Source organism: Chlorocebus sabaeus, chromosome X (assembly GCF_047675955.1).
Source record: "Chlorocebus sabaeus isolate Y175 chromosome X, mChlSab1.0.hap1, whole genome shotgun sequence".
NCBI classification, from domain to species: domain Eukaryota; kingdom Metazoa; phylum Chordata; class Mammalia; order Primates; family Cercopithecidae; genus Chlorocebus; species Chlorocebus sabaeus.
The window spans coordinates 133,827,210-133,847,369 of record NC_132933.1 but is presented as its reverse complement, the minus strand read 5'-3'; the positions used below and the strand labels follow the sequence as shown (position 1 = coordinate 133,847,369).

General features: G+C 38.6%; 1 protein-coding gene and 1 long non-coding RNA gene across 12 annotated transcripts in view; one reads left to right on the top strand and one right to left on the bottom strand.

The window, feature by feature from the left end:
- Positions 1–20,160, bottom strand: part of ADGRG2 (adhesion G protein-coupled receptor G2) — a 132,514-nt gene that overhangs the window by 37,181 nt on the left and 75,173 nt on the right. For 4 of the 11 annotated variants that reach the window (XM_007991207.3, XM_073013853.1, XM_007991193.3 and 1 more), the window contains 7 exons: positions 11,885–11,920; positions 9,276–9,323; positions 9,154–9,177; positions 7,614–7,649; positions 5,592–5,633; positions 2,970–3,023; positions 145–200 (listed from right to left, as the gene is read on the bottom strand). In XM_007991207.3, coding sequence (XP_007989398.3) covers positions 145–200; positions 2,970–3,023; positions 5,592–5,633; positions 7,614–7,649; positions 9,154–9,177; positions 9,276–9,323; positions 11,885–11,920 — 296 coding nt within the window. The remainder of the gene's footprint in view (positions 1–144; positions 201–2,969; positions 3,024–5,591; positions 5,634–7,613; positions 7,650–9,153; positions 9,178–9,275; positions 9,324–11,884; positions 11,921–20,160) is intronic. The other 7 variants (XM_007991210.3, XM_007991200.3, XM_007991198.3 and 4 more) reach the window with 6 other exon arrangements.
- Positions 1–20,160, top strand: part of LOC103231678 (uncharacterized) — a 63,282-nt gene that overhangs the window by 41,991 nt on the left and 1,131 nt on the right. The window contains exons 2-3 of the long non-coding RNA XR_005236376.2: positions 2,832–2,941; positions 19,947–20,027. This is a non-coding gene — a long non-coding RNA (uncharacterized lncRNA). The remainder of the gene's footprint in view (positions 1–2,831; positions 2,942–19,946; positions 20,028–20,160) is intronic.

Sequence of the window (20,160 nt, the reverse complement as noted above, 5' to 3'; positions counted from 1 at the left end):
GGACTCAATTAACATATTTTATTTAAATTTGGTCATAACAATAAATATACCAAATATCATAAATAATCTGAACCTCAAACAAATGTTTAAATACATGTGAATTTGCCTTTTAAGATTGCAGTAAGAAAAATCTTTAAAACTTACCTGGGGAATGGTGCTTTCTCTATCATATTGAAACATGATCTCACCTCTAAAAAATGCTAAAAATAAAATTTCAAAAAGATATTTGACACTTGTATCTTCATAGCTTGAGGATTAATACCACATACAAAAATATTATCAAATTATAAGGTTTCATCAAATTGTTTTTATTCACAGTTACTCTGTCAGTAAGTTACTCAACTATTATCAATGTAATTTTCAGAAAATATGAACTGTAAATTTTATGTGGGAATTCAGAAAGAGAAAACTTGCCCCCTTGTTAAGAAATTTTATTCCTGGGGCCTTTGACTCTATCTGGAAACAAATAAAATAGAGACTCCTAAACAGAAAGACATGGTGTGCACTTCATAATCTATATGCAGGGGTGTCTAATCTTTTGGCTTCCCTGGGCCACATTGAAAGAAGAATTGTCTTGGGCCACATATAAAATACACTAACGACAACTGATGAGCTAAAAAAAAAAAAAAAAAAAAAAAAGGGCCATGCATAAATCTCATAATGTTTTATGAAAGTTTACGAGTTTGTGTTGGGCCACATTCAAAGCTGTCCTGGGCTCCATGTGGCCCATGGGCCGCGGTTGAACAAGCTTGATCTATAGGAACCCCAAACTGGCCTTGTGAGCAATAGGGCAAGGATATCACATAAACTAGAGCCAGAGCTCAGCCAATGTTTTTGGTGATTGAGCAAGTAGTCAATATTTGAGGGTTTGCAGGCCATATGGTCTATGTTATAACTACCCAACTCTGCCATTGTAGCGTGAAAGCAGCCATAGACAATACATAAATGAACAGGCATGGGCTGTGTTCCAATAAAACTTTATTTACAAAAACAGGCCATATTTGGACTATGGCTGATAGTTTGCCAACCCCTGAGCTAGAAGGCCTCCTCTTCTCATCATCTTTTATTGTACCCCAAAGTACAACAACTGATTCCTGCTTAAAAATGGCCAAGAAAGCACTAGACCAGTGTTTAACATGATCTATTTCAGCAACTCTTCTACTGAGAACCTCAGTTTCCACATATCGATACTGAAATTTCAATTCATACAGTATGTAATTATTAAAAGATATTTGATATCTGCATAGAATTACTTATCCATTTTTTAAAATCTTAGCTTTTAAAGGATTATTTAAATTGTGTGTTTGTGTACGTGGGTGCCAACACCCACAACATCTCTGCCTCACATGCTTATTGAATGAATGTTGAGTTTCATAAATGTGCTGGGAGCACAGTGGTAGCAGAGCAACCAGGAAGCCACCACCTTCTGACTATCAGCCTGACTCTTGGTCAGCTCCCATTTTCTTCGTCAGCCTCCATTTTCCTTAATGAACCCAGATTGGAACCTGCAAGAAGTGAAGGTTTCTAGTTTCTGGCAGGGTACCATGGGGTTTCCGGTGCCAAAAACCCTGATGAGGTTGTTTTCACCGACACTAAAACCAATGGTCAATTCAGTCCCTTAATTGGGGAAAACATTACTCCAACCAGCTTTCTGGCATCTGCTATTCAAGATGACCAGTTTTTTTTTTTTTTTTAAACTACATGTTCAATTTTCAAACAGTTATCAAACATCATGTAGACACAACACTGAACTAGACATTAGTCACCAGCCCAAAACATAAATGAAGCACAAAAATAATGACATTATGGGGAATTCGGTAAACTGAAGACTCAGAGAGTAGGGTGAGAAGGAGGAGGAAAAGAGAAGAGGGTTATACAATATACGAAAATGAAATGTATCCAACACTTTGTTTCCTTTAATCAACACCAGCTAATATTTTCCTCCTATATTCTACCTAGAATGTAGTATCAGCAGAAAAATAAGCAAATCTTGTATTCACACAATAGAAAGTGTTTGTGAAACATTTTTTAATAGGATGTTTTCTTGTTTTCTAATTTATCCAACCTTATTTTACTTGAAATTGTTACCTATGTTTTTCACACAAATTATTAAACTGTTAAAAGGAATGGAATAAAGAAAACATTCCTGTAATGATTGCTTATTACTATAATCACAATAAGACTTTCATATCATAAAATACCTAGTTAACTTCCTCTTCTCACTTCTCATGATCTCTGGCCAATTCTGACCTGCCACACCATATTTTTCTGTTTTTCATATTTGTTTTCATTGGTTTTAACAAGAAAGGGAGCCCAGGGAGCCAAACCAAGGTGAGAAAAGTTGTTTTATTCTGTCTGGCCCATGGCAGAAGGGAAAATATTCCCATTTCAAAAATAGCATGTTCTCAAGAGATTTCCATCTCAATTTTTAAAAATAGCAAATGGTCTTAGTTAGAGATGGCAAAATACACTATGGACACTGCTGGAATTAGCATCCACTTAAACTAGGTGTACATGAGTTTTCAACATTCAACAGGCTGATCTGTTTATTCTTAGCAAGACGTTATCCTGTTTCTAAGCTCTAATACTTAAGGCCCTATGGAAAAGCTTGACAGATTTCTATATAAGAAGTGACTTTCAATAATTATTAATGTCTTTATTAATTATGTTCATGAATTAATTCTAAGGGTATTAGTTATGGATTTAAAACTATAATGAAAAATATTTATTATAGAGCTTTATGTCTCATATTAAGGAAGTTAATCCATCTTCTCACTAGGCAACGGGAAGATAATTTCAGCCAGATATAAAATTTGTTTTGTTTTTATTAGGGACTCCTAGTAGCCAGGTGGCATGAAAAGAAGCAGATCCAAGAGGCACATACCACATACTCAAAAGAGAAGAAAGCAAACCATTTATCTCTATGGAGGAAATTTATCTGGTAATGTATAATGTACACAAGAACTAACCTGAGTCATTGCAAATAGATGACAAATTGCAGATATTTCTCTGGAGTTTGACGCCTGCAAAGAAAACACAACCCAGCCGGTTAAGCATGTCAATGCTTGTGTTTATGTGCTGCAATGTCAAGAGAATTCATAAATGTAGGCATCAAATATGGACCAGCAATATTATAAGCTGGATTTAATTGGCTGGATGAATTCCACAAAGACTAAAGAAATGAGTTTTCATTTGTTGGTTGGTCAGCTATGGAACTTAATTCTTTACTAATCTTTAGTATGTCAATATCTGACCCTCAACTCCTCCCTAAAATTTTTGTCTCCTTCCCAATTAATCCCTCTCCTGTTCAGTATAAACAGAGCACCATGAACACAAACCAAGTAGAGACTTTAAATGGAATGGCCCTTAATCATAGATCCTCCTTCTTTTCCTAGGTAGGAGAGTCTATGAACACTCTAATGTTAATCCTAGCTCTTTATGCAAATGTATGTATGAAATAACATTAATGTCATAATATTGTTTCATGGGCAAATCTACAAAATTCAAAACATATTTGCTGAGCATTAACCATATTCTACAGGCTTTGGGAGTTTCCAGATATAGATCCTGCCCTCAAGGAGCTTACAATCTAGTGGATGATACTAGCCAGTAAATAAAAGCATTTTTAAATTTATGTATTAGTGAGGGCAAAATGGAGTGATGACCAGGACAACAGACCACACAGGCATACAAAGGAGACAGAGATGATTGGGAGATAAAATGAGCATCAGAACCAAAACTTTATATGTATTAACCTGAGAAACACTTTCTCCTTTGGTGAGAGGAGAAGTATATCTCTTCTTCAATTTGAAAAGAACTCAAGGTTTACTTCTCTAAAAAGCCTTCCTTTATTAATTGCATCCTTTTGGCAAAGCATCAGAGATCCATAGTACATGGGAGGAGCAAATGCTGATAATGTATTAAACCAACTGCCAAGGGAAAAACTTGTTATTTTAAGAAATATTTATGTCTCCTTGTTAGGTCTTGTTTGGTCAGAATTATGTGTGCAATGCCCAATTGCTAGTTTATTTCCATTGCACATTAGGAATCCTTAGTTCATTTCTATGAGAAAACTAGTTTGGGTACAAATTAAAATTATAATTTGAGTTAGTGCATGTGATATGGTTTCTACTAGTGTGATTTATTGATATATAGGCATCATGCTTTAGCGAAGATGCCTGTAGCTATGAGTTTTGTTTTGTGAGCAAATTAAATTTAGGTACCCCAAATTACCAGATCTGTAGATTTTTATATTGTTCCAAAGCAGTGTTACCCACACCAAGAGAAAGATTTCATTTCTTCTTCTGTCTATAAGCAAATATACTTGCTTATAGATAGAACTCACTATAACATATATACTATGCAAATATAGAATTTATAGATTCTATAATGGGTAGTTATGCTTTAAATGTCCTTTAAACCATTGCTGTATTACTTACTAAACTTTTCATTCGATCATCTCATCTTTTTCTAAATTTTAGCTGCACCTCCATTTCCAGTGATGTGTGTCTTCTTGCTGTTCATTCATACTGATAATTTGTTTTACCTATTGCTAGGGTTCTCATCTGTAATCTCCTTTATGTACATGGCCACAGGTCATTCCTTAAATCATGAGTGAGAAAACTTTCTAGAGGGTCAGATAGTAAATATTTAAGCTTTGTGGGTCGTATGGTCTCTGTTGCAACTACTCATGTTTTATGCAGCAGAAAAATAGCTATAGAGAATATGTAAGCAAAGGGGCATAGTAGTGTTCCAATAAAACTTTATTCACAAAAACAGGCAGTGAGCCCGATTTGGCCCATTGGTGATAGTTTGCCAACCCCTACTTGAAATCAAGCCTTTGTCAAGCATGTCTTGTGTGTGTAGTCTTGTATCAGAAACTTAAAAAGTACACATTTTCTTGGATTTAAAAAGAATTTGGCCAGGTGCAGTGACTCAGGCCTGTAATCTTAGCACTCTGGGAGGCTGAGGCAGGCAGATCACTTGAGCCCAGGAGTTTGAGACCAGCCCGGGCAATGTGGCAAAATCCTGTTTCTACAAAAAATACAAAAACTAGCAGGGCTTGATGGCACAAGCCTGCAGTCCCAGCTACTCAGGAGGCGGAGGTGGGAGGATCGCCTGAGCCAAGGAGGTTGAGGCTGCAGTGAGCTATGATCGCGCCACTGCACTGTAGCCTGGGCCACGGAGTGAGACCTTGTCTCAGGAAAAACAAAATTTGAGGTTCATTCCTCTAACTTTTTCATTAATTGCATCTCCCTCTACTCCTATGCCTCTTAACCATGTCAGTAATACTTGTATAATCATTGCCTTTATCTGCATGCATGTTCATGTTAGTTATCTATTTGTTTGCCTTGTCTCCACCCATAGACTAGAAGATTCTTGAGGGTGGGCTCTGTGTCTGATCATTACTATATAACCCCAAACACCTAGAACAATTTCAGGTACCCAGTGCATACACATCTATTCATTAAGATCAGATTTTATCTTGAAAAGATTGGAAAAAAGAGAAAGAAATTATAAACACCAGCCATTTGTTTAATTTTACTTTAGTTATAAAAAAAGAAAGTCTTGATATTGATAATAAGTCATACCTGATGCATTGAAGGTTTTTACTATAGTGATTTTAGTTTTTTCTGCAAAGAAACAACTTAAATATTAGAGAAGAATTGTTGCTTGTTTTTAAAAAACAATTTGCCATGAGTATCATTTTAGTGAAGTGCTAAAAAAAAAAAGTCACACTGTTGACACCTTTAAGACACTATCAGTCATCTCAGCAACAGAATGAACAGGAACCGCATCCACGGATCCTATAGCATTGGCACAGGGTGAGTCTGGGAGTTGGAGTTCCATGTTTACGCAGTTAGATCACACCCATTACACATCCCACTGCTTGTGTAATTCTACTTTAGTTTCCATGCACTGCTGCAAGACAAATGATGTGGACTTACACTTCAGATATGTAGAATTAAGCCACTATCGGACCTTCAGTTGATAGATTGTAGAGAGCAGGAGATTCAGAATAAAAATTAATGTGAAACAGTACACATGGGATGTAAAGTATTGCTATTATACAATCAAGTGTCTTGCTTTAGGAGTTAACATAATACTATCCCCATTGTATCGATGGAGAATGCTATTCTCAGAGAAGTCGAGATCATCCACCTATATACAGTCACATAACATGCCCACAGCAGAACCAGGACTGTTCAAAGTGTGTGACTCACAGGCAAATATTAACATGCCCCGAAGGAGCAAACTTTAGAAATGTCTTCCAAACACATTTTGGGGACAGAGCTCATGGTTCATTCCCCAGATGATGGAGAACTGGGTACAGAAATCTTTGCTATAAAAATGGCCAATGGAAAGAGGCTGTGTTCAGGGCATAGATTTGCATCGAAGCTCTGTCACCTAGGGTGAATGGGCAAATTCTGAAGAAAAGGCCAAGCTCAGAGATTGGAGACACTCTTAAGAATGATGATGTTATCCTGGCAGAAACTCATCAGTAACAAAGACACACAAATGAGGTTTCTGAAACTGTCGGGTTTCAATATGTGGCCCATGAGCAATGGTGGGTGGCAATTATGAAGGCTGATAGCATTTCACATTGTCATTAAGAATCTTTTAAATATATTATTTTGTTTGCCCTGACAGTTTCCTTTTCAGAGCAAGCAAAATACAACTGTGAAATGAACTTCTGGTTTTGGTAACTAAAGTGCTCTGGGGTAAAAATGTTTAACTCCACTAATAATCATGAATGAAAAATAAAACCTAAGAGTTGAGAGAAAGATTTAATAATATATGATACAGTCTCAGCAAAGGTACAGTGACACAGACATTCTCATCCACTGCAGACAGGAATGTCGCTGGGCACAACCTTTCTAGAAGGTAATTGAGCAGTAGTATCAAGGGTCTTACAATAGTCTTACTGATGACCCTTAGAATGCAATCCTTGCATATTGTAATCTCTGGAATGTATCCTACAGAAATAAGAAATGAATGCAAAGATGTTGGCACCAGAATGTTCATTGCAATAACTTCTATTAAAAAGATAGAAACAACTTTAAAGTTCAACATATGGTATAAAATGGAATATTATCAAGTCATAATAGTAAGGGACACTGGAAGATACTTCTAATGTAATATTAAGTCAAAAGGGCAAGATACAAAAATCTATGTAAATTATGAGTATTTTGCAAAGGATATAAGAGTATATGTATATAAATATATGTATAAATGATACTGAATGGAAATAGACCAAATTGTTAACAGTCATAGTCTTAGGAAAGTAACATTAAAGATGATTTGTATTTTCTTCTTTGTATTTCTCTACATTCTCCATTTTTATGAGCTAATATGTATCACTATTATAATCACAAAAATAATACATGCTATTTTAAATGGAGTGCTATGGCCATCATTTGGAGGTTTGGGAGTGTGGTGACAGAATTATAGTTCAATGTCAAAGTAAAAGGGGTCATAAATCAGTGGTTGAAGGCACAGGAAAGAGGGCAAGGAGACAAAAGAAACTCTTTAGTAACCCAGTAGACCGCACAAGCAAGAAACTCAAGAGGCTGCAGAAGAAGCTATTACATTTAGAAATCACTTGATATTACCTGTTTTGTTTAAAGGGGGTAAGCTTAAAGTAACATCTGAAATAAAATTATAAAAATTAGCATAACTACTGGCATGGTTTATAAACATGTGTGTCTTCCAAGGTTCCTTAAACATTTCCCTTTTCCCCAAATCTGGGAGAAGTTAGTTTTGCAAAAGCCAACTGACACTACTAAATGTTTTTGCTACCCATCGTCTCATTACTCCATTCTCCAACCCCTGGAGACAATTCCTGAGCAAATGTTCATTGATTCAAATGCAAGTTACATGTCTAAACACTCAGCAACACTCCCGTAACCATTAGATTTGAATAAACTCATCTATGTTGTTTACTATTTTGTCCCTTTTTTTCCTATTATAATGAAAGTCCCTAAGGGATATGATATTTCCAACATTAATACTGATTTTAACATATAGACCTGTGGATGCATAATACATTTTTACCAGCGGTACACTCCTATAAAGCAATTTAAAATAATTCTAGCTTAAATTTGGAGTAAATGACCATTATATTCGACTAACTTTTAAGAAAATCTCATTTGGATCCTGTTTGATTTAAAATCCAATTTAAAATCTATTCTATTGGCATTTCTTTAAATCCAAATCATTCTAGAATTTATCATTCTGGATGAAATTTTAGGAAAAAACCAAAAGGCATTTATTACATGATCATACTTAAAACATGGTACACACCCACACACACACACACACACACAATGGGATCCAAAAACTGCACCAAAGCTAAATTGAAGATATTATTTTCACTGTGAGAGGTAACTGCACATAAAAATGATAACATCCGTCCCTTCCCATTGGGCCAAATATGAATTTAAACCAGTTTCAATCAGTATGAGCTGCATCTATGATTGTTTAGTTCCTTAACCACCAACCACATGGTGAGATTTGATTTTAACCAAGGGCTTGTGAAAAGCGTTGGGGTTTCATCACAATAAGATGGAAGGAAGGCTGTCTACCCATTCTGTTCACTTATTGGAGGGAACAGAATGTACTGCTCTGTTCCCGTGCCTTGAATACAGCCCACTTCTTTGCCCTTTTCTCTAGCATGATGGGGAAGCCATTTTGTTTTCCATTTCATACTATTTAAAAATTGATCAAATCATCTATAAAAAGGCTATCTTTGAACATGCTGTGCCTCCAAATCCATGCTGAATCATATTGAATTACTGGATGTGCTTTTCACATTTAAACAATCTGTCATGTAAAACTTGTTGGCATTGTGTTGGACAGCAAAGGAATGGAGAATTCAAAATGTGATCGATATTTCTTTTCTTTTTAAGCTAACAATTAGAGTGGTGGACGGCTCTCTTCCCTCCATGACTGTAAGAATGTTATCATTTAACCAGAAAGTTTAGGTCACTCTCCAGGGTTGACAAGTTTTGTTTTGGGTTTTTGTTTTGGGTTATTTGAAACTACTCGATGTATTCAGAAATAATTTAGAAATGGAAACCTTCAACACCATTCATTACACTTATATTCATATTAAGGATTATCAATTTTCACTTGCTTCAGAAAAATTCTTACCATTGAGGCTTGTTGTTTCAACCTCTTTTTGTCCCGAGGAGAAAAACAATACAAAGATATAATTAAAACAAAACTTTAACAAATTGGACTAAATCTAGGTTTAAATTTTTTCAAAATCTTGCCTGGAGTACCACTGGAGGAGGGGGCAAAACTGACAACAGATAATTTAGCTGCAGGAGAAAAAAAAAATTAAATAAATACTTTGAAACAATTATTTGTCAAATTTTAAAGAATTAAAACTTTTGAGATATAATTATGAAAAGAAGTAGAAAACACACTAGCAGACCAAGATGTAGTTAAATCTGCATGTCCCATAAGCGCTCAGTGAGTATAAAATTTAATCAGAGAATTGTAGAAAAAGAACCCAAAATGAGTGAACCTGAGACCCCTGACCACAAAGCTTGCTAACTACTTATGGAATGTTATAGAAATAAGATTAGGAACCAGACCAAAATACAAGAAATACTACTTTAAAATTTTTTCAGCCAGAGCATTCTAGAAAACATTTTAAATATCTTACTGAATTACAATCATGAAATATATTGGCACGCTGGTGCCATTCTGTTATAATGATGCCTAGCAAATCTTCCCACAGTAAATTTAGGATTAAAAAAATTGCTACCACTCAATACTGTACTACCTAACCAGATTTCCTGGCAAGTTATTTTAAAATATGGCTGCTATTAAGGCAATTAATCAAGTGATAAATTTCCTGTGGAATGACTCCACTTAAGCTAAGAAGTCAATCTACTACATACATTTTACATATTTAAATATTTAAAAGATCCAATGGCTTGACCTCTACCTAAACATGGGAAAAGCAAACACAAACATTTTATAACTAAAGTAAGTTTTGCAGTAGGGAGCCTGATTTCCAGCTGGTATGGACAAAATTTGGGTGCGTCAAGGCACTTTGGCTGGCCTGTTTTAGACTGCTCATGTGTTGGCTGAAACACACACAAATGGTCTGTCCACATTATTGTTTCCATATTTTGTCATTTACTACATTTATTTATTTCTTAAATTACCAAGGATATTTCTTGAGAAGTAAGACAGTTCCTGAGCAATAAGATTCAAAGCGTAGATACAGAATCCTTTTTGCTCTTGGGACAGAACAAAATAATTGGCCACAACTAGTTTTTAAGGAATGACTATTAATTCTTGCGAATGTTGATGAATGACGACACTGTGCAAAGAAGAGACCGCTGGGCGTGGCTGCCCATCCATCCCTTGATGCTACACTGGCTCTTCCAGTTTGCACTGCTCTCTCCCAGGGCACCTAGAACCCAGGCTGTGACTAGACCCAGTGTGTCCCCCCAGAGCCCCATTCCCTATTCTATGCAAACAAGGTTTTGCAGATATCACCATGATTCAGTTTGCTGAGGACTATTCTGCTGGAAGAAAAATATAGTGGTTCATTGTGCCCTAGAAGCTTAACAACTAGGGGGCAAATTGGCGAGATCAAAAGAGCTTGGACTTTGGAGGCCTGCAGTCCTGGGTTTGAATCTTTGCCCCATTACTCAAAAACTTATAAAAATAATAGTTACTACTTACCAAGGGTTTACACTGTGCCTGGCACATGTGTTATCTCATTCCATCTTCACAACTACCCCACGAGCAGGTACTATTATTCTCCCCAATTTACAGGAGAGGAAACTGAGGCATGGAACGGTTAAAGGAAGTAGCCCAAAACCACACAGCTAGCAATGAAGGCAGGAAGGTGGTGGCCAAATTACAACTCCAGTCGTCTGGCTCCAGAGAATGTATGAACATGAGCATGTTTTATCCTCCCCAAGCCCCAGTTTTCTCATCTATAACACGAATATTTCCTATGCTGCAAGATTGAGAGGAGAACGAGGAGATGTCTGAAGACTTCCAGATACATAGCAGTGCATGAGAAGTACAGCTATTGTAATTAATTGGATTTAAATAATGAATCAATAACAGTAGAAGCTCATTTGCACACAACTATAGAACGAATGCGAGTTGACTCACTCCCCATCATAAAAGATTGTTCTGGAATAGATGGTGTACCCGAAAGAGTACAGAAGTAGGAGTCAGAGAAGCCATGTGCTGCCTCTGTGTGACATGGAGCTATGTGATCTTAGAGAAGTTCCTCAGTCACTCCAGGCTGCATTATCTCATCAACTAAGGGACAGGGCTGGGTCTCTTTATCCCCAAGGTCCCATTCCAGCTAGCAGTCTCGAGTTCGGGTTCTGTTCCAGGCTCCTGCCAATCTGGGTTCTAATGTATTTGCCTTCCCATTCTAGTGAGTGCTAAGCCCTTAGAATCCTAGTGAAAAATATCCTTTTGGTGGAGGTACTGAGGGTGTATATTTAAGTGAACATCTCATCTCCTCCCTTAAATGTAAAAACATCTGGCATGTTTATGTTCCTGATACTCTTCAAGAGACTTGTGAACTAGAATACTAAAAATAACTGATGAACTTAAGTAATCACTGTAATGAAAACTAGCAATTTAGTCTCCTGTGATTTGTTGCCTGGCTTTGTCCAGCAATATGGATGGATCAATATGGCTGTCCTCTGGTCTACGCTGGCTATTGATTTTTCAGGTGTAGGCTTAATGACCTAATTAAGCTTCTTGGAGAAAAATAATTTTGTTGTACCTGACTACATGCCATGTTTCATAGAGAACTTGTAGAATAATATTTTCCTGAAATTCCCCATTTTCCTGAAATTCCCCAGAGTTCTAAAAAAAAAAAAAAACTTACCAGGTGGTGGTGACAAACTGGAATTATCAGTATCTTCTGTTGAGGAAAAGAGGTGATTCAGAATTAGTTTCATGAGGACTAAAATCAATACAATTATATTAAGGATTTTTTGTCAAATAAGTAGGTTTTAGCTACTCATGTCACTAAAAAAAGTATGTGAATGTTTATCAGCCTCACTACTGTAACAATTTTACTATCCCTGTGTACTCCATCCCATCATGTTATAAACCTCAAATGTGCACAATAAAATTTATTTTTAAAAATAAGATAATTAGTTTAATTTATGCACACATTTGTAGGAGATTAACATCTTTAATGGCAGTGAACGTAAGCTGAATTACAAATAGCTACCAAAAGAGGGCAGTATGTTAATTTACTATTATTTTCAACAGCCTAATCAATCCTTTTTAATTCTCTACAGAGACCTATCTTTGGTGAGGCAATCTTTCCAATTTTGAACTGTTGGTGGTGCTTCATCTATTTTGTCATATAATGGTTTAGCTAATTTCAAACTGAAAATGATGACTAAGAACGTCAGCTGTTGGATAATATTCCTAAAAACGTATGAAAGTAAACGTGTATGTTTGCATAAATTAAACTTCCGTTAACTGTGCTGCTTTTGAGCATAGACGTTGTATCTATTAAGCCATTTCTTTCTTATGAGTTAAGCTAGATCAGATGTCTCTGGGTTTATAAACTACAAGAGCTGCTGAGTTATTTATTTGGGGAAAGTGCTCAGATCCCTTAAAAGAAAAGTAATTCTATATTTCTGTCTATGAAAATAATACATACTTATTGGAGAAACTTTAGAAATGACAGATAAGCAAGAAGAAGAAAATAAAAACCATCTATAATTTCGCCACTCAGAGAAAAATGACATTAACGTGTTGGTATATATTACTCTTTCTATGTGTGTATATATATGTACATATATACAGATATATGCATGTGTTTATATGTGTATATATGTATGTATATGTATAAGGATTATATCACACAAATATATTTATAACTTGATTTTTCTTATGACAATATATCCTGAATGTCATTCTATATCATCAGTTTTCCACAACACCATCTATGATGGCTGAATAGCACTTCAATTGTTATATGTACCATTTATCTATATAACACATTTCCTCTTAATGGGCATTTTGGTGTGTACGATTTTTCATGATTACAAACAATGCTGCAATAAATCCTTTGGGCTAAATTTTTACATACATATGTGGCTATTTCTTTCAGAAATTCCACAAATATTGTTTGCAAAATGCCCTAGAGAAAACTTGGACCAATTTACACTACCCTTTGGGAGTGATACATCCCCAAACACTGACCCACATGGGGTGTTATCTTATACATGAAAAAAAGTTAATTACAAAGGGATAATTATTTTCACAATGATATCTTGAGATATAATTAATAGGAAAGAGTAAGTATGTTTGCAAACTAACAATGAACAGTGAAACATACCTGGTAACCTCCAGGAGCCTATTTTCTTGAAATGATGGTAGGGTACTGATTGTTTTCTGGGATAATTAAAATCATAGTTCTGCTTGAAAGCAGGACTGAATAAGTGCCCAAGTTCCCCAATTACCCTGCAGCCAACAAGGCAAAAGTAGGCAAGTGGCTAGGTGCTTTGGTGCCCTAATTTAATTGGAGTTACTTCTTCCTTAGTCTCTGTTCTTCCATATCTCTCATGTTACTTTAATATTCCACTAATCAGAGTCTGTTGAGTTAGCTTTTAAAGGGTTAATTTTGTTTTTGAGACAGGGTCTCACTTTGTTGCCCAGGCTGGAGTGCAGTGGTGCAATTGTGGCTCACTGCAGCCTCGGACCTCCCAGGCTCAAGTCATCCTCCCACCTCAACCTCTTGAGTAGCTGGGGACCATAGGTATGCACCACCACACCTAGCTAATTATTTTATTTTATTTTTTGTAGAGACGGGGGTCTCACTATGTTGCCAGGGCTGGTCTTGAACTCCTGAGGCTCAAGCACCCACCTCGGCCTCCCAAAGTGCTAGGATTACAGGTGTGAGCCACCATGCCCAGCCTGAAAGGGTTAATTTAAAAAATATATTTTGGAGCACTTAAGGGGTTATCAGTCATTCACATCTTAGTATGAGTTCATTTGAATTGGGTGAATTCATCTGATCATCTAGCAAAGAGCTACCACACTGGGCAACGTGGGAAAGCCCTGGGTAAAATCAATATTCAATATGGACTACCCTCAGGATGACACCTGTCAGTGTGGGCAGGTAAAGTGACGAAGGGCAGGCACCTGGCAAAGGCAGGCAGCAGGATGAAGGCACCTGGGAAGAGTTAGGTACCAGAGAAGAGGGATGGAGAGTGACGTTGAGGGGCAACAGAGGCTAACACTGCTTCACTGACAATTTTGCCCAGTGGATCACTGACAATTTTGCCCAGTGGATGGCCATAGTTCCAACCTTCTCCACTGCCAAATCTGTTGACCAGAGCTGTGTACACACAGGGGGCTGATTTGCATTTCACCTCTTTCTTACTTATTAGAAAAAAATGGGCAACTCAAGCGTAAGAGAAGAGCCAGAGCAGAGAAGGAAGTTTTTCTGGAAACTCACAAAACTGGTCCACCATCCCTGAGTTTGATAGGCGTGGGCTTATAATCAAGAGCTGAAACTTGATCAAAATGTAGACGAGGCTGGGCGCAGTGGCTCACATCTATAATCCCAGCACTTTAGGAGGCCGAGGCGGGAGGATTGCTTGAGGCCAGGAGTTTGAGACCAGCCTGGCCAACATGGAGAAACCCCATCTCTACTAAAAACACAGAAATTAGCCAGGTATGGTGGTGCACATCTGTGATCCCAGCTACTTGGGAGGCTGAGACATGAGAATTGCTTGAACCCAGGAGGCAGATGTTGCAGTGAGCTGAGATCACACCACTGCACTCCAGCCTGGGTGACAGAGCCAGACTCTGTTTCAAAAAAAAAAAAAAAAGTAGATGAAGGGTTGGACCGTCTCTTTCATCAAGAAACCTACAGGGCTCTCAGTAACTCCCAACAGGAAAGACGGCGCTCTACTTTGATGAAGGGAGGGAATCTAGTAAATTAAAGCTAGATATTTAAAAATGATTCTTCTCTGCTTTTTTCTTTTGGCATTTCTTTTTCCTTTAGGAACCCAGCTACTCAGTGACTAACATGTATTCACTTTTTCTGTCTCTCATTATGATGCTCCACCTCACTCCTGGTCCAACCTAGAGGTATCCCCCCAGGACTTACACTTCCCTGAGGATCAGCTTATGTTTCTCTTGGGCCCTTTCCTAACTCACTTCCCATTTGTTACAACTTAAAGAGGTGGTCGTCATATCCAGTGAGTCATATATTTGAGCTCCATGCCACTCTTAGGAGACAAAACATTTCCATTGTTAAAAAGATTCATAAACAAAGAAAGGAAAAACATTTAAAATTTTCAGATTTTCCTTTGGAACCTACAAAGAGCCAATTTTCAAGCATTATTCATTTATGGAAGTCTCAATTTAAGTCAATAAATAAAATTATGGTGCTGTGTCTATAAAATTTACTCAGTACGACTCCCTAGTGATTTTTTTTTTTTAAACAAAGTCCATATATTCCAATTAGGATGAGCAGGAGTTTGGCTTAGAATGGAAGCCAAATGGAGCCAGACGAACTGGAAACTTAAGAAACTGGCCCCATCGATGGAGTCTCTTTCCCTACATCCCCTCCCAGGCACTTTTTTTTTTTCAGTTATTGCCACTACCTTCCAAACTCTAATCCCACATGGCCAAGTGTGGTTTGAGCACTGCCATGTGAATGTCTTGCTGTCATTGCTTCTCCAACTCGGTATATCCAAGAACTCATCCCTCATCACTCCACATCATTTCCACATTTGATCAGTTCCTGAACTCAATAGTATTGCCAGTAACACCAGCCAAACATTGAAGTTGAAAACTTCAGTACCAGTTTGCTGTTGCTGCTGTACCATTAACTTAGTGGCTTCAAACACAAAATTGTTATCTTAGAGTTCTGCAGGTCAGTAGAACTGGTCAGTAGGAGTCTCACCAGATTAAAATCAATGCTGCTGATGATGCTAGGCCACATTCTTTTCTGGAAACTCCGGGGGAGAATCCATTTCCTGCTTATTCAGGATAAGCAGAATTCAGATTCTTGTGGTTGTAGGACCAAGGTCCTCATTTTCTTGCTAGCAATAAATTGAGGGCCATCCTTCAATTCCCAGAGTCTAGAAGCCCTCCACATTTCTTGGCTCATGCCCCATTCCTCCATCTTCAAAGTCAGCCATGATGGGACAGGGCCAGGTCTTTCTCAGGTGGCATCACTCTGACTCCTCTTCACTTTTAAGAGCTATTAGGCCCACCCAAGTAGTCCACGATAATCTCATGGTCTTTCATTTTAATCACACCTGCAAATTTCCTTTTGCTATATAAGGTAACGTATTTACAGGCTCCAGGGATTTTAAGATGTGGACATCTTTGGGGAGCCATTAGTCTTTCCACCATACTCAGAAACCCAGTTTCCTAAATTATAGAGAATGAGTTGCAAGGAACCACCCTTCAAGAGAGAAAATCCTACAGGGGTCAAGTGAAGAGCTCAGAAACAAAGAGTTACTTTTAACAGTAGAGTCGAGTCTACAAACCAAGATGCTAACTCTCTGGCCATTGCTTCTGACTCCTTCCCATCCCCAACTCCCACCTCCATATCTAGTCATTGCATCCCGGGCAGTCTTCTCATTGTAGCATGGGGCTGTTGCAAGGATTCTCAAAGAGAGAATGTACATGGCATAACAGGAATAGCAAAAACTGATCCATGCTTCCTGTGATCCAGGCTTACCACATGAAGGACTTCAAACACACTTTATTATTTAATCAGTCAACAACTTTGCAAATGTGATGAACACTGAGGATCCTGAGATGGATCGATTATCCTGGATTACCTGGGTGGGCCCAGTCTAGTCCATGAGTTCTTAAAAGTGGAAGAGGAAGGCAGAAGAGTGGGTCAGAGTTATGCCACGAGAAGGACTCCTCGACCCTGAAGTGGTAGGTGATATCATTAACATCATTCCTTGTTAGTGCTTGAGAAACTGAGGCTGGGTGAGGTTTAAAAACTTGTTCAAGGCCCCACAGATCATTGCTTGTAGACCTGAGATTTGAACGAAGACAGTTTGACTTCTGAGCCTAACCTCTGAGGCTCTACTCTATCCCAGTTCCAATGATAAACTCTGTAGACCATAAACGAATACAGAAATGTGGGGTATTATTATTATTATTATTATTATTTTGAGACAGAGTCTCGCTCTGTCACCCAGGCCAGAGTGCAGTGGCTTGATCTCGGCTCACTGCAAGCTCCTCCTCCTGGGTTCAAGCGATTCTCCTGCCTCAATCTCCCGAGTAGCTGGGATTACAGGCACCTGCCACCACGCCTGGCTAATTTTTGTATTTTTAGTAGAGATGGGGTTTCACCGTGTTGGCCAGGCTGGTCTCGAACTCCTGACCTTAAGTGATCTGCCTGCCTTGGCCTCCCAAAGTGCTGCGATTACAGGTGTGAGCCACCGTGCCTGGCCGTAGGGTATTATTATTAATCTTCCTTAATCTCGCTCTCGTCTGTCCCTTCTTCCCATGCTCACTGCCCTTTTCCATACCCAGACCATCATTGCCTCATACCCGGATGAAAAATTAGAACCCTAGAACCTTCTAATTGGAAGGAATCCTAACATTCTTTGCATCCTATTTCTTCCCCCATACAGTAATCCATCCACCAATTGTACACCCACAGTCTCAATTCAGCCTCCAAACAAGTTTTATCTTGTCTACATAGTGGGAATTATGCTGGAGTTTTTTGTTATTATTATCCTTTTAGTGACAGGGTCTTGCTCTGTTGCCCAGGCTGGAGTGCAGTGGCACAATCATAGCTCACTGCAGCCTACCACTCATGGGCTCAAGGGATCCTCCCACATCAGCCTCCTGAGTAGCTGCGACTATAGGCACATACCACTACACCTGGCTATTTAAAAAAACTTTTTTCAGAAATGAGGGGGTCAAACTCCTGGGCTCAAGTGATCCTCCTGCCTTAGCCTCCTGAGTAGCTGGGACTACAGAGGTGTGGCACCATGCCCAGCTCCAAGTTACTGCAAATTCGAATTACTCACCAACATTTAAAAATCAGGAAATTTCAAATAAAATTCCAATTTTTCACCTTGCTTTACAAAATTGTAAGTTTTGGGAGATGACCCCTTTATGTTGGCTCCCTGGCCCTCTAAAGCATGCCCTGGTTACAAAAGCTGATGGAGCTGGCTCTCTCCTCTTTATATCTTCAAGTATTCATTGACTACACCCTTCATTCACTTGGCATTTGGACAGATGTCATCTAACTTTTACACTGTGTGCCTTGTTTACCCAACTAGATGCTAAGCTGCTTGATGCTTTATTTATTACCTTCCAGGAATCTAGTCCAGTGTCTTGTTTGTGGTTGATGTCCTAAAATATTTTTGCAATGACTAATGAAATCCTTAAGAAATCTCCGTCAGTCAGAGATCAGTCGGGAACCCATGACAGGTAGTTCAAGAGCAGGAATATAACACAGGGAAATGGTGCAACGATGAAGAACTGGAGCAATCCAAAGGTGAGTAACAGCAGGAAGATGCTGGAAGAGCAAAGGAGGGAGGTAATATTACCAGATACCGATGAACAGAGCTGTGGGGCAGGAATTCAGGCCAAGGGATGTTGGAGGGGGTCTGTCCAGTGAGACTGGAATCACGGAAGAGACACAGTCCCCATTAGAGATGCCAGCCAAACCGAGAGAGGGGGAGAAATACCCTGACTTCCCCTTTCCTCTTACACTCCAATCTCCTGTCACTGCCACCCACTGAACCTAGCTGGAAGCCAGTTGGCAAGGAGACATGAAAGATATTGCAAGGGGTCAGGTCCCTGTGATACAGAGTAAGGGAAGGTTGGGGATTGGATCTGAAAGTAACAAGGCAAAATGACTAATGCAGAGTCAACAGAGGAAAGACTCAAGAATACTTCTAAGATGACTGTGACTCAGATTCCAAAGTTTGGAAGAGTAGTTATAGCTGCGGATCATAGCAGATAGATGCCTTAAACAGGTCTTACAAATGTATGCTAAAATGTCCACCCAAATACATATCAAAAACAACATTAAAAAGTCAGCCATTGTGAGCCCCCATTGCCTACAGCGGTGACCTAAATAACATCCCCATTACTGACTTTTCCTCTTTCCTTAACGCCTTCCCCCTTCTCTCTTTTCCTAATGCCTGCTCCTTCACTCCTGATTCCTGGGATAACCTCCCAAATAAACTACCTGCACCACAGTTATGCAAGGTCATGTCTGGGTGTTTCTGAAGTGTTCATTTTTCTCCCTGCTGTTTGACACTGTGGTAGATATTAAGACTTCAAATGTGAGATGGTTGTCTCACAGCTATGATTGTGGTAATACTGTGAGTATTTACTTCTACCACGTTCTTCCCCAAGTTGGATGGGAAAGACAAAGGCTTAATCTTTTGGGAGTGGATCTAAAAAGATTACGACTAGCTCTCCTTGCATGAATATTTTCAACCCGACTGAAACTTGTAATCTGGTGGCAGTCCTCTGGATTGAATTACTGTTCCATAGAGAGATAATTAAAAACAAGCCGCCACGCCTAGGCACTCTTATATGGGAATCCCAAACACAACAATATTTTTGTTGTTATTACACTGGCTCTTCAGGGCTTGGGATAACAGACACTCTTCCAGGAACTGCATTTTCAGAGTTTACTACATAACCCCCAAAACTGAATGAAAACATTTCTAATTTGGCATATCCAAAACATGTTTACTTGCGCTGGGACACTGCTCAATAAGTACTCTTACATAATGTATTTATTAAACGATTAATGATGACATCATTAAAGAAAACTTCAGCTCTTAGCTGATGGAACTTCCCAAGGAGCAAGCAATCAGCAGTTCTAGGTGGACTTTGGCCAGAACGGGAAGAAGGTGAAATGTGTTCTTGAGTCCCCAGCCCCCAATTCTTGCTTTTCTCCTGCCTTCACACAGTATCGCCCACCCAGAGAACTGGGGAAGAGTAAAGCTGAAGAGGGTACCATCTGGTTACAAATGACAACTCCAGGGCACCAGGTGAGTGCTTTGTGTAAGAGGAGACTGCTGCGTGGTGATAGGATTAAAACTCATGTCCCCCGCCTCCTGGTTCTACGTCGCACATGGTGCCCATGACACTCTTTAAACCTCAGAAACCACTTCCCTATGGGTT